This window comes from Ictidomys tridecemlineatus, chromosome 1 (genome assembly GCF_052094955.1).
Source record: "Ictidomys tridecemlineatus isolate mIctTri1 chromosome 1, mIctTri1.hap1, whole genome shotgun sequence".
NCBI lineage: Eukaryota > Metazoa > Chordata > Mammalia > Rodentia > Sciuridae > Ictidomys > Ictidomys tridecemlineatus.
The window spans coordinates 180,011,067-180,034,560 of record NC_135477.1 but is presented as its reverse complement, the minus strand read 5'-3'; the positions used below and the strand labels follow the sequence as shown (position 1 = coordinate 180,034,560).

At 46.9% G+C, this 23,494-nt stretch overlaps 1 protein-coding gene across 1 annotated transcript in view; it reads left to right on the top strand.

Annotated features, from left to right (window-relative positions):
* Positions 1-22,360, top strand: part of Lcp2 (lymphocyte cytosolic protein 2) — a 42,256-nt gene extending 19,896 nt beyond the window's left edge. The window contains exons 7-21 of the mRNA XM_005334133.5: positions 2,060-2,261; positions 3,463-3,572; positions 4,914-4,980; positions 5,072-5,155; positions 7,883-7,908; positions 8,001-8,020; positions 8,121-8,228; positions 9,668-9,698; positions 11,631-11,643; positions 12,313-12,442; positions 13,481-13,530; positions 17,943-18,037; positions 18,460-18,537; positions 20,020-20,175; positions 21,634-22,360. Coding sequence (XP_005334190.1) covers positions 2,060-2,261; positions 3,463-3,572; positions 4,914-4,980; positions 5,072-5,155; positions 7,883-7,908; positions 8,001-8,020; positions 8,121-8,228; positions 9,668-9,698; positions 11,631-11,643; positions 12,313-12,442; positions 13,481-13,530; positions 17,943-18,037; positions 18,460-18,537; positions 20,020-20,175; positions 21,634-21,756 — 1,293 coding nt within the window. The 3' untranslated portion in view covers positions 21,757-22,360. The remainder of the gene's footprint in view (positions 1-2,059; positions 2,262-3,462; positions 3,573-4,913; positions 4,981-5,071; positions 5,156-7,882; positions 7,909-8,000; positions 8,021-8,120; positions 8,229-9,667; positions 9,699-11,630; positions 11,644-12,312; positions 12,443-13,480; positions 13,531-17,942; positions 18,038-18,459; positions 18,538-20,019; positions 20,176-21,633) is intronic.
* The last annotated feature ends 1,134 nt before the right edge of the window (positions 22,361-23,494 follow it).

Sequence of the window (23,494 nt, the reverse complement as noted above, 5' to 3'; positions counted from 1 at the left end):
ACGCCATCACTCACCGTTGTCTCGCCCACAGAAGTCCTTTCCCCGTCCCTGTCCCAATTCCACGGTTTCCTTCCTAGAGCTCGAGGCTATAGTGATGTTCCTCGTGGTCTTACGTCCCCCTTGGTGGCCCAGAGAGAAAGGGATTTCAGAGTAGATCATCAGCCCTCAAGAGACCTCCCCACTGCAGCTGACTTTTACATTTGAGGGGTCACAGTGGCCCCTTTCAGGGTCTGAAGGGCTCTGTGCATCCCCTCCCCACAAACCACACCCAGCGCCCACAAAGCCAGACTCAGCTCAGAACCCTGAAGGATCAAAGTCCAGTGTGTCCAAGGAGCAGTTCAGGAGCCACAGAGCCCCCTGGGGTGAGCCTTGTATAGCGCTCATGGTCAGTTAGGGGCAGCCCCGGGCCAGGCCGCCTGACCCCGCGTTGAGCCATCTTTCTGGTAAGCGCCACCTCTGGGGCCGGCAGAGAGCAGTGCCCACTGCCCTGCCTTGATGGGGCTCCTGTAAATGAAAACATTACATCTGGTCTTTCTATGGGAAAACAAAGGGACACAACAGATTTATTTGGTACAGAAGGGAAAATAAGGCTAGAGCTTCCAAAACAAAAACTGTCTGTGTTTTTGTGGAGAAGCAGTCTGCCTCACACTCCTGCACTCAGCCTGAGGCAGCTGTTCCCACGTCTCTGTAAACCCCGGGGTTTCCAGTCGCTGGTGGCTATAAAACTCCATAGCTCCGTTAGTGCCCTGCTCTGCTTGGGGACTACAGGGACATAGGCAGAGATGAAGAGCCCAACCACATGAGCATACACACGGCAGAATAAGGTCACCAACAAAACACAGGCGCACATTAAGGGCCAAACAGGTGGGAGAAAATCATGGTTCTAGAAACAGAAGGAGGAGTGCCTTGGAGACAGGCTCCTGGGGCTGGTGGAAGGTCAGGAGCCACGGTCTGAGGTGGACAGGCTGAGGGGGGTGTGTTGAGGTCCTCGGAGGCAGAGGCTGGAGAGGGGCCACCTGTCCATGGCTGGGCCATTGTTCCAAAGTCCTGTCCTTCAAAGGTGTGGTCCATGGCTTGCAGTTTCAGAGACAGGTTCGGGGAAGCTTAGGAAGGTGTTCGACCCTCGCTTTGCCTTCTTAGTCACTATTTTTTGAAAAATACTCCTCAGCTAGGAAGGCACAAGGAATCTTCCCCAAGTCTCCACTGAAGCTCTGGGGACCTGTAGGGGACCCATAGACAGGGTCCTCCCGTTACTGCTGCTTCTTACCCTGCGGCCCTCCTCCTGGAGCCCTGGGGCATATTAATTTGCCAGCTTAGCTTTGCTGTGACAGCCATGAACTGCTTGTCTCTTGGTGGCCGAGGTGCCACCGCTGCTGGGAAATCATTGCATGACCTTCCGGTGTCATGGATGCCTGCAAAGGCCATCACATAGTACCACGGACTTCCTACCCCTGAGGCCTGCAAAGAAGCAAAAATAAATTACAATTACATCATGGAAATGGTGGAAATTCTTTTCCAAGAGGGCAGCTCTGACTTCAGTGTCCCACGTCGTGAAGGGCAGTCGTTTCTGTCCATGCAGCTCTCAGCAGGAGGAATAGCGCAGGCCGGCTGCCCTCCCTGACAGGTGGAGTCCGCCCTCGGGGACAGGCTGCTTTCCCTTTCCTCCGCGGACCTGGCCTTCAGTGCTGCTGTAGCTCATGATGAGCAGAGTTTCTTTGAGCCGAGGCACACTAAGTGTGGCATGAACGATGTCCTATGCCTTTGTCCTTTCTTTTGGTGCCTGGGGCAGAGGCCGCATTTACCCAGGACAGAGCACACAGCCCTGTCCTTCTTCCTCCTCGGAACACATAGGTGTAGGAACAATCACTCACCACCCAAGAGTCCAAAGGCGGTGTCTGAGGTCCCAGGTCCCTGACCTGCTGGCCCTGTGGCATTGCATGCCCCATTGTGAGGCCTGCAGAGAGCAGGCCCCGGGGGTCCTCCGGGTGCCCCAGGTCCTGCGGTCCTGTGGGTCCTCCGTGCCCTCCGCAGCTGCTCTGAGCCTGCTCTACCTTGGCAGGAGGAGGACGACTATGAAAGCCCCAATGACGAGCCGGACGGGGAGGACGATGGGGACTACGAATCTCCCAACGAGGAGGAAGAAGAGGCACCAGCAGAGGAGGATACAGAGTACGAGCCACCACCCTCCAATGACGAGGAAGCTCTGCAGAACTCCATCCTGCCTGCCAAGCCATTCCCCACTACCAACTCCATGTATATCGGTAAGCCCCCTGCAGCCCCCGCCGGGCTCCCCACTGCTGCCTGGGCAGTCAGCGCCCCAGTTTTCCATGTAGCAGAAACCCCTGGGTGGTGGTACCAGCTCAGCTTCTCAACAACTGTGTAACTTTGGGTGAGCGTCTCCACCTCTCTGGGCTCGATTTCCTCATCTGTGAAGTAGGATAATAAGAGTATGGTCCACCTTGGTTTGCCACGAGGATTGTTACCAGTGCAGGCAAATCATTGCCTACGCCAGCTGCCATCTTCATGAACGGCCACATAAGGGCATTTGGCAGTCATAACTTATTCTGAGTGTTACTTGTGTTTCTGGGCTATTTTTCTGTTCCTGCCATCTTTGGACCAAATCTTGGTCATGCGGCACTGCTCAGGGCAGACGGTCAGAATCGACAGGAAGATATTGAGCGGGGTTTGATGGCAACTTTAAGAACCCGTGGACAGTCTTCAGAATTTGTATCGCCTTCCTGCTCTGCCAGTCTCTTCTCCCTCATTCAGCAAAAGTGGTGGCTGTCCTACTGGGGTACAGAAGGTCCAGGTAGCATGCAAGACTGTTCGATTTGGTGACAGGAGTTGGTGGCCCGCTCTGCCTTCTAAGGGACGAGATGAGCAAAAGGATGAGGCGGGAGAGAGAGAGATGGCTCAGAGCCTTTGTGAGGGAAAGGAAGGGGACAGAGCGCAGGGTCCTCATGAGCAGTTTTGACCTACTTAGCCCTGACACACAGCTGTGGTGTGTGAGTGTGCACACGAGGGTGAGCATGTATGTGCACATACATGTGCGTAGGTGGGTATGTGCCTGCACATGCGTGCCTGTGTGTGCAGACAGAAGCTGTGTGTTGATTTTTTTACAGTTCTCTCTGAAAACACTCCTACCCAACACGGGCTGAGCTCATTCCAGAGAGGCCTTTTGTGCTGGGAACTTCTCTGCTGTTCCTGAGAACTGACACGAGGTGTTTCCTTGTATAGGCGTGAATCAGGCTAGGACAGGACCAGCTGGGGTCCAGCACACCCGCCTGTAGCAGCCAGGCCAGGTGTCCCTAGGGCTGGGGCTCTGGCTGGTGCAGGTGGCACTCTGAAGGTCAAGGAGTGGACACTCCCAAAGCCAGGGTCAGTGCCCTCCTGGAGAGCGGCCCTGAGGGTGGCTCACCTTGGCGGCATGCTCTCTCTCATGCGAATATTCTGGTTCTACAGACCGGCCCCCCGCGGGGAAAGCCCCTCAGCAGCCTCCTGTGCCCCCGCAGAGACCCATGGCTGCCCTTCCTCCTCTGCCAGCCACCAGCACGACCGGCCGGAACCACTCGGTAGGTCTCTCCCTTTCTTTCATGTCACTTTGTAGCTGCTCATTTTTTCTTCTACTAGACAGGAAAAAAAAAAAAGAAACATCTTTATCTAATCCTAATTTTGCCAGAAGAGAGTCGTTTAGGCTGGGAAAAGGCTTACCCACATGCTCTGTGCTTCCTTGGGGAATGAAATACTGGAGATTTTTATTGACACTGTCATGCTTATTGGCATTTTCTTTGTACCATAAACAGTATAAACTACTTATCTAATAAAAAGGCCCCCGTCCAATATGCACTGTGTTATTGTTTCCCACTATTTGAAATAGGTGGACCCTGTAAAGTGAACAGTAAGGGAACCCCATTAAGGCAAGGGCATTTATTGGGGTCCATGGTCTCAGCTGGCCTCGCTGGCTCTTGCAAAAAGATGTGCGCCACCTGCTGGCCAGAGCCTGAAGTTCACAGGGCAGAAGCTTTCAAACCAGGAGACCTACAATACAATGAGCTGCGGGGAAAGCGGTGGGGGCACACTCCTCGCTTGTCTTCAAGAGTGCACTCTAGCTCTAGGGATCTGGTAAACCCCAAAATGGCCCTGAGAAGCTCAGACCAAGGAGTCAGTAGCTAGGAATATGCTCTCCTCACAAGTGACCTCAGCACATGCCAAAGACCTAGGGAGACCCCCAGGTTTTTTTTTTACCAAGGCTCAAAATTCAGGCTGCACCACAGTGGGGACCTTCCATCTGAGAACAGATGCATCCTCCTGCCCATGGGGTTCCACTTCAAAGGAGGCTCACAGGGCTGAATTGATTGACAAGTGCATTTTGCTTTTGAAATACGAAGCCCTGCAACTCCGCGGTGGGATGCAGAATTCCCTCAGTCAGTCAGACACAGGGGCCAGCAGTGTTCTGGGTGCTGGGAACAAAGTATGAACAAGACCAAGTCCTGGCTTTCACCAAGTTCTCATTTGGGTCAGGGAGACAGAGAATACACAGCTAAGCAGATGTAGCAATGATGGGAGTGGTCACGTGTGGCTAGGGAGACAGAGGGTGGTGGTAGAGAGATGACACTGGGACAGAACAAGCCAGATGTAGGAAGAGCCGGAAAAAAGAACATTCTCGGTAGAGGAGACCCAAGCACAGAGCTGTCCAAGAGGGCACAAACTTGAGAGTTTCCAAGAGCTACAAGAAGACCCTTAGGGTGGGGCCCCGCTGGAGAGAACCAGAACTGGGCCAGGCAGATGGGCCAGCGCCAGCTCAGGCAGGGCCGGTGGGTCACGATGCAGAGGCTGTGGATCTGGGCAGGGGCATGCCAGGTCTGGCTCCTGCATGGGAAACACTTCCTAACTTTTGTATCTTTTTTATGCAGCCACTTCCCCCACCCCAGCCCAATCAGGAAGAGCCAAGCAGAAGCCGAAACCACAAAACTGCGAAGCGTGAGCACCCCAGCTGCCCTCTCCTGCCCACCGGCCCGCCCACCCCGGCCAGCGCCTCCTTTTCTCCCTGACCTCACCTTTCTCCTTCCAGTGCCCCCTCCTTCCATCGACAGAAGCACCAAACCACCCCTGGATCGCTCACTAGCTCCCTTTGACAGAGAGCCCATCATACCAGGTTGGTATGATGCATCTGATGCACCAGAACAGCAGTCCACAATTATAGAGTACTTGCTGTGTGCCTTTCATGTGTACCATCTCATTTAACCATGAGGAGGAGGCTGGGAAATCATCCTCATTTTTCAAAGGAGGAAACTGTGGTATAAAGATTGCTCAGCTACCAGGGGATAGGGTAGAACCAGGTGCCAGGTCAGCCCAACTGGGGAGCTCCCGCTCTCAGTGTCCACTGTGCCTGCTTCTCCGTGGATGTGCACTGTGGCACACATCTCGCTGTCCTCAGCCAAGATGCAGCAGGAGGCCCTGTAGGGCAGCACAGGAGATGGGCTAAGAGACAGGAGGTCTGGGAGAGCTGTGGTCTCCCAACAGCTTGCTGGCTGGCAGGGTGTTACTTTCTCAGGGCACAGATCCTTATTTGTTTGGCGGGTGTTCTGTAAAGAGGAAGTGCTCATAAAGCTCCAGGATGCCTGGATATGTGCAACTCACACTGGCCTACTACTATCTATTCCCCAAAGATTTACACACAATATTCCAAGATCCCAGCTACCTCCACATGCAGCTATCCACAGCTTAATTCTAAAATTTAGCCACAATTTATCCACTACCTACTATGGGACAAGTGCCTTACCTACCCCAAATAATTATCCTACACCTTTTCTAATCCTATGCCCACCCAACAAAGCAGGTGCATTATTATTTCCACTTCTCAGATGATGAAACTGATGGTCAGAGAGGTTGAGTGATGGCCTCAGATTGCATAAGGAGGTAGGAGATTTGCATCTTGTCCTTCTGACTTCAAAGTGGGGATCTTTCCCACCACATCCTACTGCAGTTGAGGACCTAGGTATTAACTTGCTGTAAATGAGTGGATCTGGGGAAGGAATCCTGAAACAGGACAGATAAGAACTCCAGAATCCCCGCCCCTCCAGCTCCTCCTTGGTGATGCTCTGAACAGGGCCTGCAGCCGTCACAATCTCAATCTCCTCCTCTGTTGGGCAAAAGGACTTTCTGTTCCTGGGTTTGAAGCTGCTGCTTCCCTGAATTGCATCTCAGCTGTGCTGAGGCCCTCAAGACTGTGATGTCTATTGGGGTTTAGAGTTGACCGCTGGGTAGAGCTGCACAGATAACAAATAGAAGACAGACTTGACTTTGAGTCCAACCCTGCTCATTTCCTTGAGCAGGGCATCAGAAGGGTGGGATTCTGACATCAGACCTTCACAACTCCCCACACCCATGACCCTTGTAAAGGATTCTTTTTTTTTTTTTTTTTTTAAACGATTTGACCCTGGAGTTACTCCATTGTCTGTGATGTTTTGGAAGAACAAACCTTTTAAACTTCCAACATGACAGTCCCAACATGCCCAGAGAATATGCATAAATCTGAAGGTTTTTTTTTCAGGGAGGGGTACTGGGGATTGAATTCAAAGGCACTCAACCACTGAGCCACATCCCCAGCCCTATTTTGTGTTTTATTTAGAGATAGGGTCTCACTGAGTTGCTTAGCGCCTCCCTGTTGCTGAGGCTGGCTTTGAACTTGAGATCCTCCTGCCTCAGCCTCCCAAGGCACTGGGATTATTGTCATGCACCACCGTGCCTGGCAAATCTGAAGATTTTTGACAAAGATAAATCAATTCAGGCTGAAGGATATAAATTCATTTCCTGGGAATTGCTTTATACTAGGAGTTCTACCCCAAATTAAGTATGGTAAATAATAAACATCTTTTATACCATGAAAACTCTCTTGCATTAGCCAGGGAGCTGTCTTAGCACCCATCACGGGTCTGGCCTATCCTCAGTGTTTACAGAATGAATCATGTTATGGAGCTATGATCCCAGGAGATGGGGCCATTGGTCACCCTGGGTGCTGTGTCTGGTAGGGAAGGGAGGGAAAGAAAGAGCAGTCAGCTAGAATTTGTCAGCAGCTACCCATCGTGTCCCTGATCTTACATATAGTGTGTCATATGACACAGCAAACCTGTGCAGACTTTGCCCGTCATCCCTGTTTTACAGCTAGAGACATAGAGGCTCAACATGTTCAGTTAAACTTGTGCATTATTCAAGGTCCGTAGGATCGGTGCCAGACCTAGTGGACATTAACGAGTAATACTTGTATCACATTGACAACAAAGGGCCTGCCTCCTCTAGGGGACTCCAGATGGAATAAAACTTAAATTGCTTTGAGTAGCTTGGCAAGGCAGAATTCTCGGGTATACCTAGCAAACCTTCAGGAAAGTAATTTCTTCTCAGAGAAAAGTAAAAAAACAAACAAACAAAATAACAACAGCTCCCCAGGAGAACCTCCCGAAAACCTCTCTTCCAAGTGAAAAAACTAAGTGGTCACTTTGTGCGATGTCAAGGGTACCCCAGGGCTGGAGAAGCATTAGCCCCTCCATGTCCCGGGTTTATTTCAGATACAGGAATGAAACACTGTGCAAAGAACATTTCTGCCCATGACAGAGGCACAAAACCCCCTTTTGGTCATGGGTAATGTTGAGTAAAGCGTTGAAAAGAGGCACAGACCCACAGTCCCTATGTACACAGAGTTCTGTGTCCCTGGCAAGAGCCATTTACTCTCTCTGAGCCTATAAGGTTAGGGGCTCTGCAAGGGACCCGTCCAAATCCAGAGTCTGGGCTTCTTCAACGCTTAACCCAGCCTGCCTGAGGGACTGGCACTCAACCAACCCTATGTGTCACGCCCTCGTCCTGAGCCCTGCTTCTCTGTCCACAGGGAAGAAGCCTGCGTTTTCTGACAAGGTAAGCTGCCTCTCTGGTTTGATGGTTTCACTTTGGCTTTGTCCTTATTTGAGAAGTGCCTGGCACTCACCCATCTCCCTCCTGTCTTGCAGCCCTTGGCCCCGGCGGGAAGGTGAGAACTGTTGGCATCGAGGTGGGAGGTCACGGGACTGGCTGCAGGGCCCTGCCCAGCCGTGACCTGCGTCTCACGTGCTTTTCTCTGAACTCGCCAGGACTCTCGGGGACAATTTACCCAAGATCCCAAAGCCTCCTTTACCACCAGCCACAGAGAGACATGAAAGAAGTGGTCCCTTGCCTGGGAAGAAGCCACCTGTGCCAAAGTAAGCGTCCCTTGTTGCCTGAGCTTGCCCTGCAGAGTGGACGGCAAGGGCAGCCTGCCGTGGCCATCTCCCCGGGGCATGGAGCATCTCGGGCATTCCCGGGTGGGAGTGGGCACCTTGGGCTGTGGGGAATCTAGCTCAGGAACGAGTGGAGGGATGCTTGCTCGGGAGCACGGGGGGACTGTGTTGGGGGGAACTTGGGTGAGCAGAGCTGCCCTGCCTATTTGTTTCTCAGCGCAGGTAGTAAAGAGAGTAGAGGGAGGTTTGCAGGTCAACGTAAATGTCATACTTATTGTCCGTCCACTTCTTACTAGTCCACTCTAGTATTTCTAACTGTGCTGTGGAGTCATTTTTAACAAATGGCACAAATGTACCTGGGGTCCAGGCCAGCCCTGCTGCTTAGGAACGACCCAGCTGCTGAGGCTTCTATTTAGCTCATCTGTGCAGTTGGGATTCAAAAACAATTGCCCTCGATTGGCTGCTGTGAGGATTCAAAAGGACCAGGGCTGGGATGTACCCAAAAGAAAAAAAAAAAAAAAACAGGGCTGGGAGTGTGGCTCAGTGGTAGAGTGCTTGCCTAGCATGTGTGAGGCACTGGGTTCAATTCTTAGCACTGCATAAAAATAAATAAAATAAAGGAAAAAATAGACAAACCAAAAAACAGACAAACACACACACACACACACACACATACACACACATACATACACCCATGCATGCACACACACAAAAAAACAACCCTGAATTTAACAACATTGCAGTGCATTATTGTTAAAAATAAAAATTGATGCAAAAAAATCATAATGACCGAAATATCAAAATGATCACTAAACGCAGAATGAGCTCCCATGAGCTCAGCACACATGACACCCCAGAGCCAGGAGGTATTTGGCAAAGTGTCCTCCTCCACCCTCCCTCTCTAAGAGCAGGGGCGCCCAGGCACATAGTCACCACGTGTGTGTGACTGGCTTGCTCATCCTGGCCAACGAACGTACCCCAGGCTCCATTTGGAAAAGTCCCCAAATGGCCACATTTTCCAACTGTCTTCCCATTACTTGAAGGGTGGCTGGCTTAAAACATCAGCAAAGAAGAATATAACCTAAAATGTTTCCATTTGCTTGGAGAAACATCTACTTAGTGAAATTTAGTAGCTACCAAAGAGTAGACTGCTGACTAAACCTTTATATACATATACATAATTATTTGCTGCAGTAACTGCACAGAACAAGGCTTTGCCTGGCTTGCAAAGACAGCAGAGCATGGAGGAGCCCACCCTCTCCCCTCTCCTCCCCGCCTCTCTGATGAGATTTGCAGCTGCCCGTTCCACCACGGCTCAGTGGGTTTGATGTCTCCTCCTGCGATTTAGGAAATTGCATTCTGAAGCAGACCCTTGGAAAGTCTGGTTGCTCACTTCTTTTCTTTACCCTCGTTCATTTCAGGCATGGATGGGGACCAGACAGAAGAGAGAATGTGAGTACAAATGCCATTTTGTAAGTGCTTGGCACAGGGACAAGCAATGCAGGCTCTGTGGAGCTCGGGGCTTTATCTGCCCTTAGTCTTCCCTGAACTAGAGCAAGACCTGAGCATAATTCCTCTGTCTTTGGGGGCTGGGGCTTTTCTGCAGCCCATCCATCTGTGATGCCCAGCTCCTGTCCTCTGAGCCCCACTCTCCCCCACCCCAGCTGGGCTCCTCACAGACCTGTAGCCAGTGAGTGATTAGTGGGGTGAAAGGGCAGGGATTGAGGGATGCCCAAGAGTCTGAGCATCACACAAAAATTCCCAATTCCTCTACTTTCCCTTAACCACCTCCATGACCTGGGGAACAGGGGAAGCAGTGTTACTGAATGCTCCAGGGTGACCAGCTGTTTGCTGGGACTTTCCCAGAATTAGAACTGAAAGTCCCATGTCCCAGAAACTTCCTCAATCCCAGGCAAACCAGGATGATCAATAATTACCAGCTATGTTTAGGCTTTATATTTAATGATTCCATGAGGAATTATCCTTTCTCTTTGCATGAGAAGAATTTCAGGCTCAGAAAGGGTAATACACTGGTTTCAAGTTACACAACTAGGAAATAGTCAGGCTCTGAATCCAGGCCTGTCTGAGCCTCTGAGGGCCATCAGATGCTTGCCCCTGATCCAATGCTCTGCCAGTGAGTCTACTGTTCCCATGGCTCTCTGCTCCATGCTTTGTTTGGTCAAATGAAGTGCAGAGATGTTATGGCGACAGGCACCTCCATGGCACATGTGCTAGGGATCATGCCTCCATGGAGTGACCTGTAGAGGGACGAGAGGTCTATGAGGATCAAGGAGCCAATGGGGACTTCTTAAGGGAGGAGAGATTTGTGGTGGTCATTGGTGACAGGGAAGACACAGGTCAAGGAGCCAGAGGGGACGTAGTAGCCACACTGTTGAAGAGCAATAGTGTCCTGGGGTGTGCAGAGCCGGTGTGTGTTTATTTGTGCAGCCCTTTGCCAGGACTCCGGGTGGCCCACTGGGACAAGCAATTCTAAATGTGGTCCTTGCCACATCTCAGCATGTTGCAGATCAATGATGGCAAACCCACTAAAGGGCATAGAGCCCAGAGCAGGGGATTGAATCCTCAGGACACTCCCAGGAAGGCGTCATGGCAAAGTCACTTTGTCTCTTGGAACCTCATTTGTTATCTAAGGGGAAAAGAAAATAGCTGTTCTCTTGTCCAGTTCACAAGGTGACCTTGAAGATAAAGATAACCAGGGTTGTAGATGCAACTCATAAGCCACACTGGGAAAAAGAAAGGTCTTACTGCTTTTAAAAAGAGTGGGCATCATAAAGCAGAGATAAAAAGAAGGCTGAGCCGGGCATGGTGGCACAAGCCTGTAATCCAGCTATTAGGGAGGCTGAGGCAGGAGGATTGCAAGTTTGAGGCCAGCCTCAGTAATTTAGTGAGGCCTGTATCTCTGAGCCTTGTGTCAGATAGATTTGGAATTGGATCTATTTCTGCAATCCATGGTAGATGAGGAATTCTTCTAAGCATCATGTTCCCATTTGTAAAATGAGGATGTTAAGTTCTCAGTAGGTCACCGGGGAATTGAATGAAATACTGTATATGCATCTTGGGGGCACAGCACAGATATTATAAACATTATTATATCTTTGAGCCCTATTAGGAACCTCAGAGCTAATTCAAGCACAGTATATGAGGAAATTTCAAATTGGAGTGTCCTCAGGTGATTGTTTTTATTAGAAAATCATAAACTACTTATCAAATTCTACTATTATCCACAATATATTTATTATGGGAAGCTATAACTAAGGAAAGAACCAGACACATTTATAGGATTCAGAAATGCAGTTATCATTTTAGGAATTGTGTTCTGATGATAAGTTAATATCTTTAATTTTTTTTCTTTCCCTTTGCCAGGATGAAGATGATGGTAGGTTCAGAAAAGATTTCTTACCACTTCTATCTCATTCTCTCATTTTTCTGCTGAGGTGTTCCAATGGGATCACGTAGTCTGGGAGCCCGGCAAAACCAATTATAACTGTTAAATTAATATGAAGTCAACATGTGTCAACTGGTATGCTACATAGCTATAGTAAAAGGAATTACTTGGTTGAGTTCCCAAGGAGACTTAAGCTCATGTGTAACAGTGCAGATTAACTAATTGTATAGTAAAATTAAAATTACATGTGTAGCTTGATAGAAAAATTTGTAATATTTATGTCCTCTAACACAGATGGGTAAAGGATCATAACTTGTAGGTGAATCGCATGCAATTTTGGCTTTTGCAAAGCAAAACAAAACTTGTGAATCATTTCCAAAATTTATAAGGTTTCTAGTTGACCATTTTCAGCCAAGTTAGCACTTTAAAAATGGGTGGGGGGAGAGGGGAGTGTATTATAGAGAATTATATAGAATAGCAGTACTTTTATAATGCATCCTTGGGTGGTAAATCATCTAGAAAAGATTTGAGGCTGGGGGTTCCCTTCTACCACTTTCCAATACATCTAAGCTTTGGGATTTTATATCAGCTGTTTTCAACTAGGGAGCATCCCTAGAATGTTCCAAGAAACTGGAGATTAATTTCCTCCTTCTCCCACAGTGCATCAGAGACCCTTGCCCCAGCCTGCACTGCTCTCTATGAGCTCCAACACCTTCCCCTCAAGATCTACCAAGCCAGCCCTCAAGCACCCGCTCCTGTCCTCTCACGGGCCTGGGACATTCTCAGAAAGGTCTGTGGCTGTGGTTGTCAAATTCTCACTTAACGTCGCGTCTAGGGCCACCTGATGCTGAGGTAATGCAGGTGGCTGGAGGGGGAAAAGCCTGGGGTGTCGGCATCTGAGCAACCCCTGGGTCTAAGGAAACAAAGCCCGAGCTGAGCTTCTAGGACAAGAGGCTAATCCTGCCCCTGTGAGTTCTGTACTTGGGGGTGAGGAGTGCAGCACTGACTTCTCCCGGATTATTCCAGATGGAACAAACTTTTTGGCAGAAAATGGGGAATGTTTTGACTTTACAAGTTAAAAATATATATATACAAACAAGCAGACTTCAGAAACCCATTTAACTGCAGTCCTGGAGCTCCTCCTGCTTCTTGGAGGGAGACTGACCAGACGTGCCTTGCTCCTGGCACAGCCTCCCGCCCCCCCTCCCCCACCACCCGCAGGCCTGTGTCCAGCGAGGCATGTCCAGTCCTGCCCAGGATCTGGCAAGATGCTTGACATCTTTCGCTTTCCCTGGGAGCCTCTCGTCCTCCTTTCCTGCGGTTTCTTGTCTTCTGGCTGGTTTTCTGTCGTTGCCACGTCCGCCATTTTCTCCTGCTGCTCACCACCCAGGGCCCCAACCCCGACCTTCACTCCTGAGGAATGCCCCCCAGGAGAGGTGGTGGGCAGCAGACCTGTGAGGGCTTGGCTGTGGGTGGCGTGCCACTACTCAGCACGGAGGAGCAGATCCTCCCTCCTCCCTCCAGTCCTGGAAAACACTGTCACTCCCTGATGTGGCCCTACCTGGCGCTCACATGGGCACAAACCTGCCCTCTCCCTATAGACCTGCAGGCCCTGGGACTCCCAGAGGTCCCTCCATGGTCCACCTTGGGACACTACCAAACTGTGTCAGCTAAGTCCCTTTCCTGTGCTCAGATCCATGATTTCAAGGAGGAGAGGTGACAAGTCATAAGACAGCAGGACTCGAGGACAGCCTGGTTTCCTTCTCCCAGTTCTCACTCTGGCCCCATCCCAACTCACTTAAAATTCTTTCTTTTTCTGTCTCCATAGTAACAGCAGTTTCCCACAGAGCGCCTCTCTGCCGCCATACTTCTCTCAAGGTTGGTACCTGAGCCTTTGTGACCCCTGCCAGCCACCATGTCTGTGGGACTGGATCCCTGCCTCGCTTACAGGCCTTCAGCAAAGATCTTGTGGTTCCCCAAAGCACCTGAGGTCCTCAGCCAGGGTTTAGTTCAGTGTCTGCGGGACATTGAGGACTGCTGGAGTGACAGTAGACTACATGGCCTACCACACATGCACACGTACCTACACACCACACACACACACACACCACACACCACACACCACACACACACACACACACAACACACACCACACAAAGCACACACACACACACACACCACACACCACACACACACACACACCCCACAGCACACACTCTTCACCAGGAAATCGGCCCCATTCCCTGATGTTCCCACAAAAATGCCCCTTTCCTTCCTGCTGTTTCCATACAGAGCTCAGAAGAGTTGCTGGCTTTCTCTGCAGTGTTAGGTTCCCATGGTGAATCTGCCCTTGGGGTGTGAGTTTCAGAGTCTGCAGGAGGTCCGGAATAGATATTTCAAATGATACTGCTTCTAGTGTGTGTTCATAGTGTTCTTGAACTTTAATGTGCATACAAATCACCTGGGAGCAACCCAGGGACCCCAGTGTGGGGTCCTGCTCTCAGCAAATGCAAAATGGCCTCCTGCTCCTGAGGATCATGTACCCAGTGCTGAGTGGGAGGAGAGACCACAGGGTGCCAGCCAGGGCCTCTGTGTAATCAAGTGATGTGATTCCTCCTGTCCTCCAGTCACCCAGGTCCCTTCCTTGCCCGGCCATGCCTGGAGGGCACCAACCGGACCTTCTTCAGCTTTTAACTTTTTATTATCGTCTTTGAATCATATTCTGATATGGTCCCAGAGCAATATTTCCAGTCGACCAAATATCCTAACCTTTTTTCATTTATATGCAAAAGAAATAGTTTTAAGTAACTGTACCCCTGTCTCATCTTGCTATTACTTCATATGTTGTACTTTCTTTTCTCTTCTTTTATTTTTAAATATTTTTTTTAGTTGCAGACGGACTCAATAGCTTTATTTAATTAATTTATTTTTATGTGGTGCTGAGGATCAAACCCAGAGCTCCACACATGTGAGGCCAGCGCTCTACCATTGAGCCATGACCCTGATGTGCGCCCTGCTCAGCCTCTAGTGGCCTACTCCAGCCTCGCTGACATCTGCTTAGAAGACCAATTCTAAAACTTTCTGGGTTTTTTTTTTTTTTAAGAGAGAGAGAGAATTTTTTTTTAATATTTATTTTTTAGTTCTCAGTGGACACAACATCTTTATTTGTATGTGGTGCTGAGGATCGAACCCGGGCTGCACGCATGCCAGACGAGTGCGCTACCGCTTGAGCCACATCCCCAGCCCCACTTTCTGGGGTTTTAATCCTTCAAATTTTGGACTAAAGTTGTATGTTCCTGCCTGCTCTGATGCTGGGTCCCCAGGCAGTGGGAATGTCTAGGTCTTGACCGCCCTCCTTACCACCCCAGCCACAGGGTCAGTCTCCTCGAGTCCCCAGATCCATAGCAGTGTGTGACAAGGTTGTAAATATTTATAAGTTTTCATACCTTGGGAACCACAGAGGTGGTGCTTTGCGGTTCTTCATGGTGTCATGTATGTTTTGATAACAGCGATTACAGGCTCAGTATTTTATCTGGAGCTCAGAGGCCAGGAGCATATTAAAACAGTTTTATAACAGCCTGGCCTCCCTGTAGACCACTTCTTTCCTCTTACACTATAGAAGGCAGCTGGCCAGTCTAGGCTAGATGTGAATAAATTTCTTCTGTGCCCTGAAAAAACAAAAATCACCTGGGAATTCAGTAGGATTGGGTTAAGACCTGAGATGCTGTGTTTCTAACAAGTTCCCACGCAATTCGGATATTACTGGTCCACTCTGAAGTAGCAGCAAAAGCCAAAGTAGGACTAAATTGCATTTATTTTTATTCCTAAACAAGTGACTAGCACAAGGAACTCTTAAAATGCTTATTGAACGATGGAATCTCCAAAGACCACAAAGTTACAACTCTACCAAGTGGACTTCACCATATGCCAGGAAGCTGACTTAGTGTTAGTGAATTCCCTAATTTATTTTTTTAAGAAAATACGGCCGGGGCTGAGGCTGTGGCTCAGAGGTAGAGCGCTCACCTAGCACGTGCGAGGGCCTGAGTTCGATCCTCAGCACCACATAAAAATAAATAAAGATATTGTGTCCAACTACAACTAAAAATAAATATTTAAAAAAAAAAAGAAAATACCGCCTTTAATGTGAAAGTGCCCAATTTTTAAAAGTTGACTTATATTAAAAAAAAACAAAAAACATTGTGAAGTACAAACAGAAGACTTTTCTTCTTTTTTCTTGTTTTCCTTTTTTGGTGGTCATGGTCCATGCGCAGCAACACCAGTGTGGATTTTAAATAGGAGATTCCATTAGTAAGTTTGAATTGTAGCCCCAAAGCAAACGTTCTCCTGGAGCACACCAACTGTATGCAGTTGTACACATCACTCCACATTCCAGATACCACTGCTGACGCCATGTTTTCTAAGCATTTGAGATTAGTGTCCTTTATTCTATATGGCTTCCCGTTCCCTGCCCTAACTTTTCACAATCCCTCAAACTCACTATTTTCAAACCTACATTTGTGTTATCTACCTGTCCCCTATAAACATCTGGATTCTGGACACTTCACTGATAGCAATAATAGTAAGTACTTATTTAAGTGCATGCCACAGATTTCTTGTTTTGTGAGTTGGTGGCATGGGGATTATTAATGCAAACAGTTAATTGGGGCAGATATTACCTAAATCAAAATTGATCCCTTTTCTCCCAAGACTGCCAGGATACCTGTTCCTCCGTCTGTGGCTACTGCAACCCCAGGAAGGGAGAAGTCATGTCATGCATTGTCCAAAAGCCAGTTGCAATTCCCTTGAAAAGCCAGATATTAAGGGTGACGAGTGACTGTAATAAAGAGCATATGAGCTTGTGTGCTGTAAATTATGGCTTTCTGGTGCTGGCCAGTGGGTGCAGAAGCAGAGAGTAATTCCTCAACACTGAAACAGCCGTGTGGAATATGCTTTGGTTCTATTTCTCTCCTATACTGTTCGATCTCATCCACTCAGCAAGTATTATAAAAATATATAAGTGCTGGACCCAAAATGTGGGCCTGTTTAGGTGTTGGGATCCTGGAGAAGGAAGGCACTGGCAGCTCAGGATCAGTCTTGTAATCATTTAGAAACAGGGAAGGGTACTTTAAATAATCCTGGTGACATAGCCCAGGACCCCTCAGCCCCTTCCCAGGTGACTCCCTTCCTCCTAGGTAGCAGAGCAGACACTGATTCCTGTGATTCAAAGGCCCCGGAGGTTCTCACTGGTGCACAGTGACATTTGAGAACCACAGGTTGAAGTCTTGGCCCTAACACTGTCACACGATTTGCTTCAACTCTTTGAGCTCATTTCCTCCTGTGCAAAATGAGCATAATACCCACCTTTACTGCTGCTGGGTGGATTAAGAGTGCTCACTCAAGAGCTGTACAGAGGAGAGCTAGAAAGCATGGGTTGAATGAGCAAATGAGTGATGGGTGAATAGTTAAGAGAACACTCAGTTGTCCAATTCTTCTGTTTTTCATAGTTGTTCTGACACAGAGAGAACAGCCTTGCAACTCTAGTCCACACACACAGTCAAACCTTTCCTGAGATGAGGAGACACATACTCAAAAACTTTCAGGGAATCCTAAGCTAGGAAAAATGTCTTAGAGGAAGTGAGACACATGCACTGGTACCTTGTATGTTCCAGTGACAAGTTTCAGATCAACCAGGTGATCCTTCAGCTAAACCAGCAGTGAGCATATGTTGGTTCTGAGAGCTGAGAAATAATACTCTCAAGGTGATTTCACCGCATCTTGGGTAACAGATTTCTCTTTGTGAAGACAAGGAAAACATAATCACCATGCATTGGTGGATGAGAATCCATTGCATGTACTGATATCACCAGGGTCTCTGAAAGGTCTTTCTCTCAAATGTTTGTTTGTTTGTTTGTTTGTTTCTTTCTTTCTTTCTTTCTTTCTTTCTCTTTCTTTCTTCTAATCAGTTAAACATACAGCTTGAATGTTCTTACTGATGTTCACATTAAAACAATGGTGACATTTTTATAAATGAATCTAGGCCCTCTATATGATACACCAAGAACATTGAGGAAATCTCTAAATTTTGAGGTTCTGCTCTAAAGTCTCACAGATATGGTTACAGAATAACGTGGCCCTTGTGTTTTTGAGCAGGTAGGAACTATTTTTAAAGCTTCATTTTCTTGAGATGCCAATTATCAGAACAGCGACAGAGCATTTGGTTAAGTGTTAGGAGAAGTAAACAGTAGCTCACGCTACATTTTTAATTGTCAAAATGTTGTACTTCCTTTAAGGCCCCAGCAACCGCCCACCTCTCAGAGCTGAAGGCAGAACCTTGCCCTTGCCAGTGCCGAGCAGACCTCAGCCCCCGTCCGCTGGGGAGGAAGAGGTAATAAAGCACATGTTTTGACCATTTTCTTTCCCTAGCAAATGGACCATAAGAAACCCTGTTGAATACTCTTCCAGGCCTCTGTCTTCTATTTTTGTTTTTAATTAAAGGGGAGGCACTGGGAACGTAGCTCAGTCGTAGTTGAGCGCCTGCCCATTATGCCTGACCTCCTGGGTTCCATTAAAGGGGAGGATCCACTTTATGGAAAATAACATGTGCCTTTTCCTTGGTTCTTTCAGACCCTTGCAGTGGCAAATGTATGTTTTGCTTTAAACAATAAGAAAAATAATCCCATTTTCTGTTTCTCAGCTTATGAACTTGAAAAAGTTGCACCACTGCTCCATGAACACAGTTTTTTTTTTCATTAAGCATGTTACCCCTGCCAAATTTATTCCATTTTTTAAAAAATTTTACATTTGCAGAATTCACTGGATGAAGAGTGGTACATTTCTTATATTACCCGGCCGGAGGCAGAAGCTGCCCTTAGAAAGATAAACCAGGTATGGTGCTACAGTTATAGGAAAGTAGTTATAAATATTAATGGAAGGAGAAGAAGAGAACTGACCTGGACTGAGTCCCAATTATTGGCTGGGAGATCTGTGAGGTGCTGTTCCGAGGAGACCCACTGGTCCAGCTTCTCACCTGTCAGGGTCCATAGCAGTGACTCCTGGCACCAGGACTCGTTTGGCTGACAGAAACGTCTAAACCAAGGCAATCATCTGATTGGCAGGATCTTAGGAGATTTTTATTAACGAGAGTCTGTCTCGTCATGTAGCATCTAAAGGAGATGCTCCCAAGTTTCCCACATCTTGCCAGTTCCATCTGCCTCTGAATGCAGTCTCCCTTCATATCTAGGCAGTAAACCTCTCTGTGCAGAGAGGCAGCAGTCATTTTTTGTCCTTCCTCCTGAAATTTTTAGCTACTTCTTTGATATTGTCAGGTCCTAAGCAGATACCCTGTGGCCCAGTGCTGACCTTTAACCTTAAATCCCTTTATCAGAGGTGGGAAAACAAAGATTCTTCACCGTTCACATCTAAAGTCCACAGCAGTAGCTCCCAACCTTGGCTGAAGTTTAAAACCTTCTGGGGAGTTTTCTGAATATCCTGACTCCTGGGTCTCACCTGAAGAGATTTTGTTTTAATTAGACCAAGTACTTTGTGGGATGAGGGAGTCTTTGAAGCTCCCTGAAGATTCTGATTCTAAGCCAAGGCTGTGAATCAGGATCCAGAGGTGTGTTTGTCTGACAGGGATGTTCTGATTGACTCAATTAACTTGGGATAAAAAAGAACAAAGGAAGACTCTTATTGTAGATTGATGATTATTTAAAAGCCATCCTGATTTAGTACGTGGAGGAGGAAGTGGTTTAAATGAGTCTTCCTAAGGAGCTCAATTAATATTAGTTCTTTATTATGATGTTGTGGTGATTTATTGAGTGAAAGTTTAAAGGAAAGCATAAATCACAACAAATATTTTTTTAAAAGTTCAGCAACTATTTTTAAAAAGGTAGGAAGAATACACGTGGTCCACATTCAATTGCGTTCAGGTGTTTGATGGAAGAAACGCTGAATTTAGAGATCAAGAGGTTTAGAAAGGGGTGAGTGTCATTGGCTTATGGGGGTTTTCTGACTGTGGATCTGGAAAGGAAAGCTTAGGGAATTAATTTGCAGGAGTAGAAAGCTGTATCTTGAGCTGGCCATTAAAGTCCTATTTTTTGGCCCTTTATCCTCTCAACCACCTATTATGTGTTTTATTACTAAAAGGAAGAGGCTTTGGAGAGGTTGGCTTGGAAACGTCTCTGATGACATTTCTGCAGCCTCTCTTGATAACCAAGAAACACAGGGCTGTGGCTGCTAGGGTTGCCGCTGAAGGCCAGTGGTCTCCACCGACAGAAGTTTCTGGTCCTGGGAGAGGGTCAGCTGCTCTCAGAGGCAACAGAGTCCTGACTTTTACTGTTCCCTACTAACAAGAATTTCCCCTTGTAGGATGGCACTTTTCTGGTTAGAGACAGCTCTAAAAAAACAATAAGCAACCCGTATGTCCTCATGGTATTGTACAAAGATAAAGTCTACAACATCCAGATCCGTTATCAGGAGGAAAGCCAGGTCTACATGCTGGGAACTGGACTCCGGGGGAAGGAGGTAAGGACTTGGAGCTTCAGAATTTCCCCCATGCTCTTTCTACGCCTGCCTGCCTCCCCAAGGGGAGATGCGATTAATATTCTCTAGGAGCCCATGCTGGGCAGCAACTTAGAGCTAATTCCCATTAGCAAAGCCCTTCATTATTTGGAGGGGAATAGAGCAAAACATTAACAGTGACTGATTCAACTGTAGGAGTCCTTCTTGTATCTTTTACTCTAAATAATCCAACCTCACATTATAACTTTCAAAATTAAAAAAAAATAGGTTATCATTTTTTAAAAAATCTGTTAGATGGAATCAAAGTCCAGTCTCTTCTGTTATTGACCTTTGCCATATAATTTTTAATGTAAGATTACAGTGTACCTAGAAGGCTGTATTTTAAATTAATAACCTCTGGGAAAGGGGAAGAACCAGAACACTTGCTGTGGTGGTTATTTGGACACTAGGGTCATTTCTTACTGGGCAAGAGGTACAGTTCTGTGACAATGGCCAGATCACTAAATTGTTGGGCTAAGGCTTAGATTCTCATGCCAGACATTTTTTTGGGTGGTTGTCAGAATTGATATGAAAGAGGTCCTCTGGGCTGCCTTGTGTAAAGACAGCTGTCAACTAAATGCACCATCCCAAATCGTGCTTTTCTTCGAGTTCAAAGTTGCAGGAGGAAGACCAGTGGAAGTGAACATTTCCAGAATGAGAAAAAACTCATCCATGGCGTACACTTTTAAGCGATGACAATGTGGAGAGTGGGACAAAACACGTGCTTTTGTTTAAATGTTAGAACCACTGGAGGCTCTGCCCTCCCAGATTTCCTTGGCCTAGGGTGGAAACACACAGGCACAGACTGCTGACTGTGGCTGCCCCAGAGGGAGGCACCCAGGCCCCAAGTCCTGGAGGAGTACACATTCCTCTGTGGGGCACCACGTGACTTCTGACCACATACATAAGGATGAATGGGGCCTTTCTTGGCCATCAGGGATAGTATAGTACAGGCTATGGGTGAGAACAGTTGGCTGCCAAGTTCTTGTGACTGAGGGGGTGGCAATGGGCACACAGCAGAGGCTGTGAATGAACTTCTACGCCATGCTGTAGCTGTCACCTGCAGACATGTAAATGGTGTCTGACCTCCTGATTCCCCTTTCCTCCTAACCCTGTTAATTACTGGGGTGAATAGGAGGTACAGAAACCAAGATCCAAAACAGAAACCCAAGGAGCAACCAATATTTAGGATTATGACTCCCTATGTAAAATTTTAAGAATTTGTTTTTCATTTATTATTTGTTGGGTGTGGATGAGGTGTGTTTTCAAATTTCTATAGCAGAAATTACTAAAACATCTGCCACAATATGTGCCCCCCATTCTAGTTACTTACAGGGGCTACATTATGCAGATTTAAAAAAAAACAGTGAAATTCATACTATCCACTCAATGATGACTTATCTTCCTCTTTTAACTTTCCAGGATTTTTTGTCAGTGTCAGATATTATTGACTACTTCAGAAAAATGCCACTTCTGCTCATTGATGGGAAAAATCGAGGCTCTAGATACCAATGCACATTAACGCATGCTGCAGGGTGTCTGTAGCAAGTGAGTCAAGGAGACGGACTTTCCTTTTGCCTCTGTTGTGGACCTGAGAAGATCAACCGACCTTGGTGAATGGACAACAGTACTGAAACCAACCCCTTGACATGGACACGAGAGTTTTGTACTTCCCTTTAAAAACAGTGTTTGAAATGAAGACTGTCAAATATACCATAATTTATTTATTCCTCTTTAATGTTTATAAAGTGCAAGAGTAATATTGTTCACACTTGAAGTCTAGTAGTGTACTACGTACTTCATTTAAAAAAAAAATGTGTATTTTTGAATGCCCATTTTGAAGTGAAGTAGTTTACATAGCCACAGCAAATTCGGGACAAGTTTAGAAACACTGAAACAGTAGTAGTTTTTGATATCACATGGAACATAGCCAAGCCTTTGTCAGTCAGAGGTAATCATCAGTTTTTTTATATAACTTAAAAGTTACTAAAATTCTTTTTTTCAGGAGCAATAATTTGAGGCTTCAAAAATATAATGCCACTGGTTCTTATTTGGTGTTTTCTGCTGGGGGGATTTTGTGTACTTTTTAATGACAAGATAAATGCATGTTGGGATAACTTCCTGGGATTAAAATAGTCTTTTGCCTTTCTTTTGGCTTCCTATAACGACTTTACTTTTTTGTTTAGTTCGTACTATTATTGTTTTAAAGCAAATTCAATCTACAGATATCAAAAGGAAACATTTTAAATTTAGAGATGAGACTTTGGTATCAAATAGATTGACATTTCATCCCCTCCCTGTACCCAGCACCCCCATCACACCCTCTGTCACCCAACCCAAAAGCAATGCTCAGTGATATAGGCTTCACTGAGTTTCCTGGGGAGATGAAGGAGCAGTGCTTAGATGGTGATGCAATTTCATCAAACTTTGCTTTTAAACACTGTTTGTGTTAGGTAGTTTTCTGTTACTATGACAAAATAGATGAGATAATCAACTCAGGAGGGAAAGTTTATTATTGTGGTTCACGGATCCAGAGGTTTCAGTCCATGGTTACTTGGCCCTGTTGCTTCGGGCCTCTGGTGGTACAGTACAATGAGGTGGGAGCATGTGGAAGAGGTTTGTTCTTATGATGGCCAGGAAACAGAGAGAGAGGCAGAGCTGAGGTCCTAATACCCTACCCTTTCAAGGGCACAACCCCAGTATTCTAACTTCCCTTCTGCTACACCTCACCTCCTAAAGGTGGCACTGCTTCCAATAGCACCAAGGGTTGAGGACTGGCTTTAACACCATGGGCCTTTCGTGGATACTAATCCAAACAATAGCACTGCTCTTCTGGGTCTTTTCATTCCCGATAAACCTGTCTTAAAGTCCCTTTTCTTTCTTCCCAAATTGGCTTATAAACCCTTCAAGGCAATTAAATGCTTTCCTTCAGTTTACAAATTTCACTTAACAAAAAATACAGTCACCGACTTGTGATGGTTTGACTTATTTTCGAGTTTATGATGATGTGACAGCAATATTCATTAAGCAGAAATTGTAGTTTGAAGCTCTTCCTGGGCTAGTGCTATATAGCACTATCTTCTCAGGAAGCTGGGCAGCAGATGAGCCAGCCAGCCATGTGATCCAAGGGCAACCACCTAGCTAGTGGCCATGTGGCTAGTGTTTGGATACAGGTGTTCAATATGCCGTGCCATATTCAACATAATATAAAAGAGAGTGTTAGATGATTTACCCAAAAGTAAGCTAATGAAAGGTTCTGAGCATGTTTATGGTAGGCTGAGCT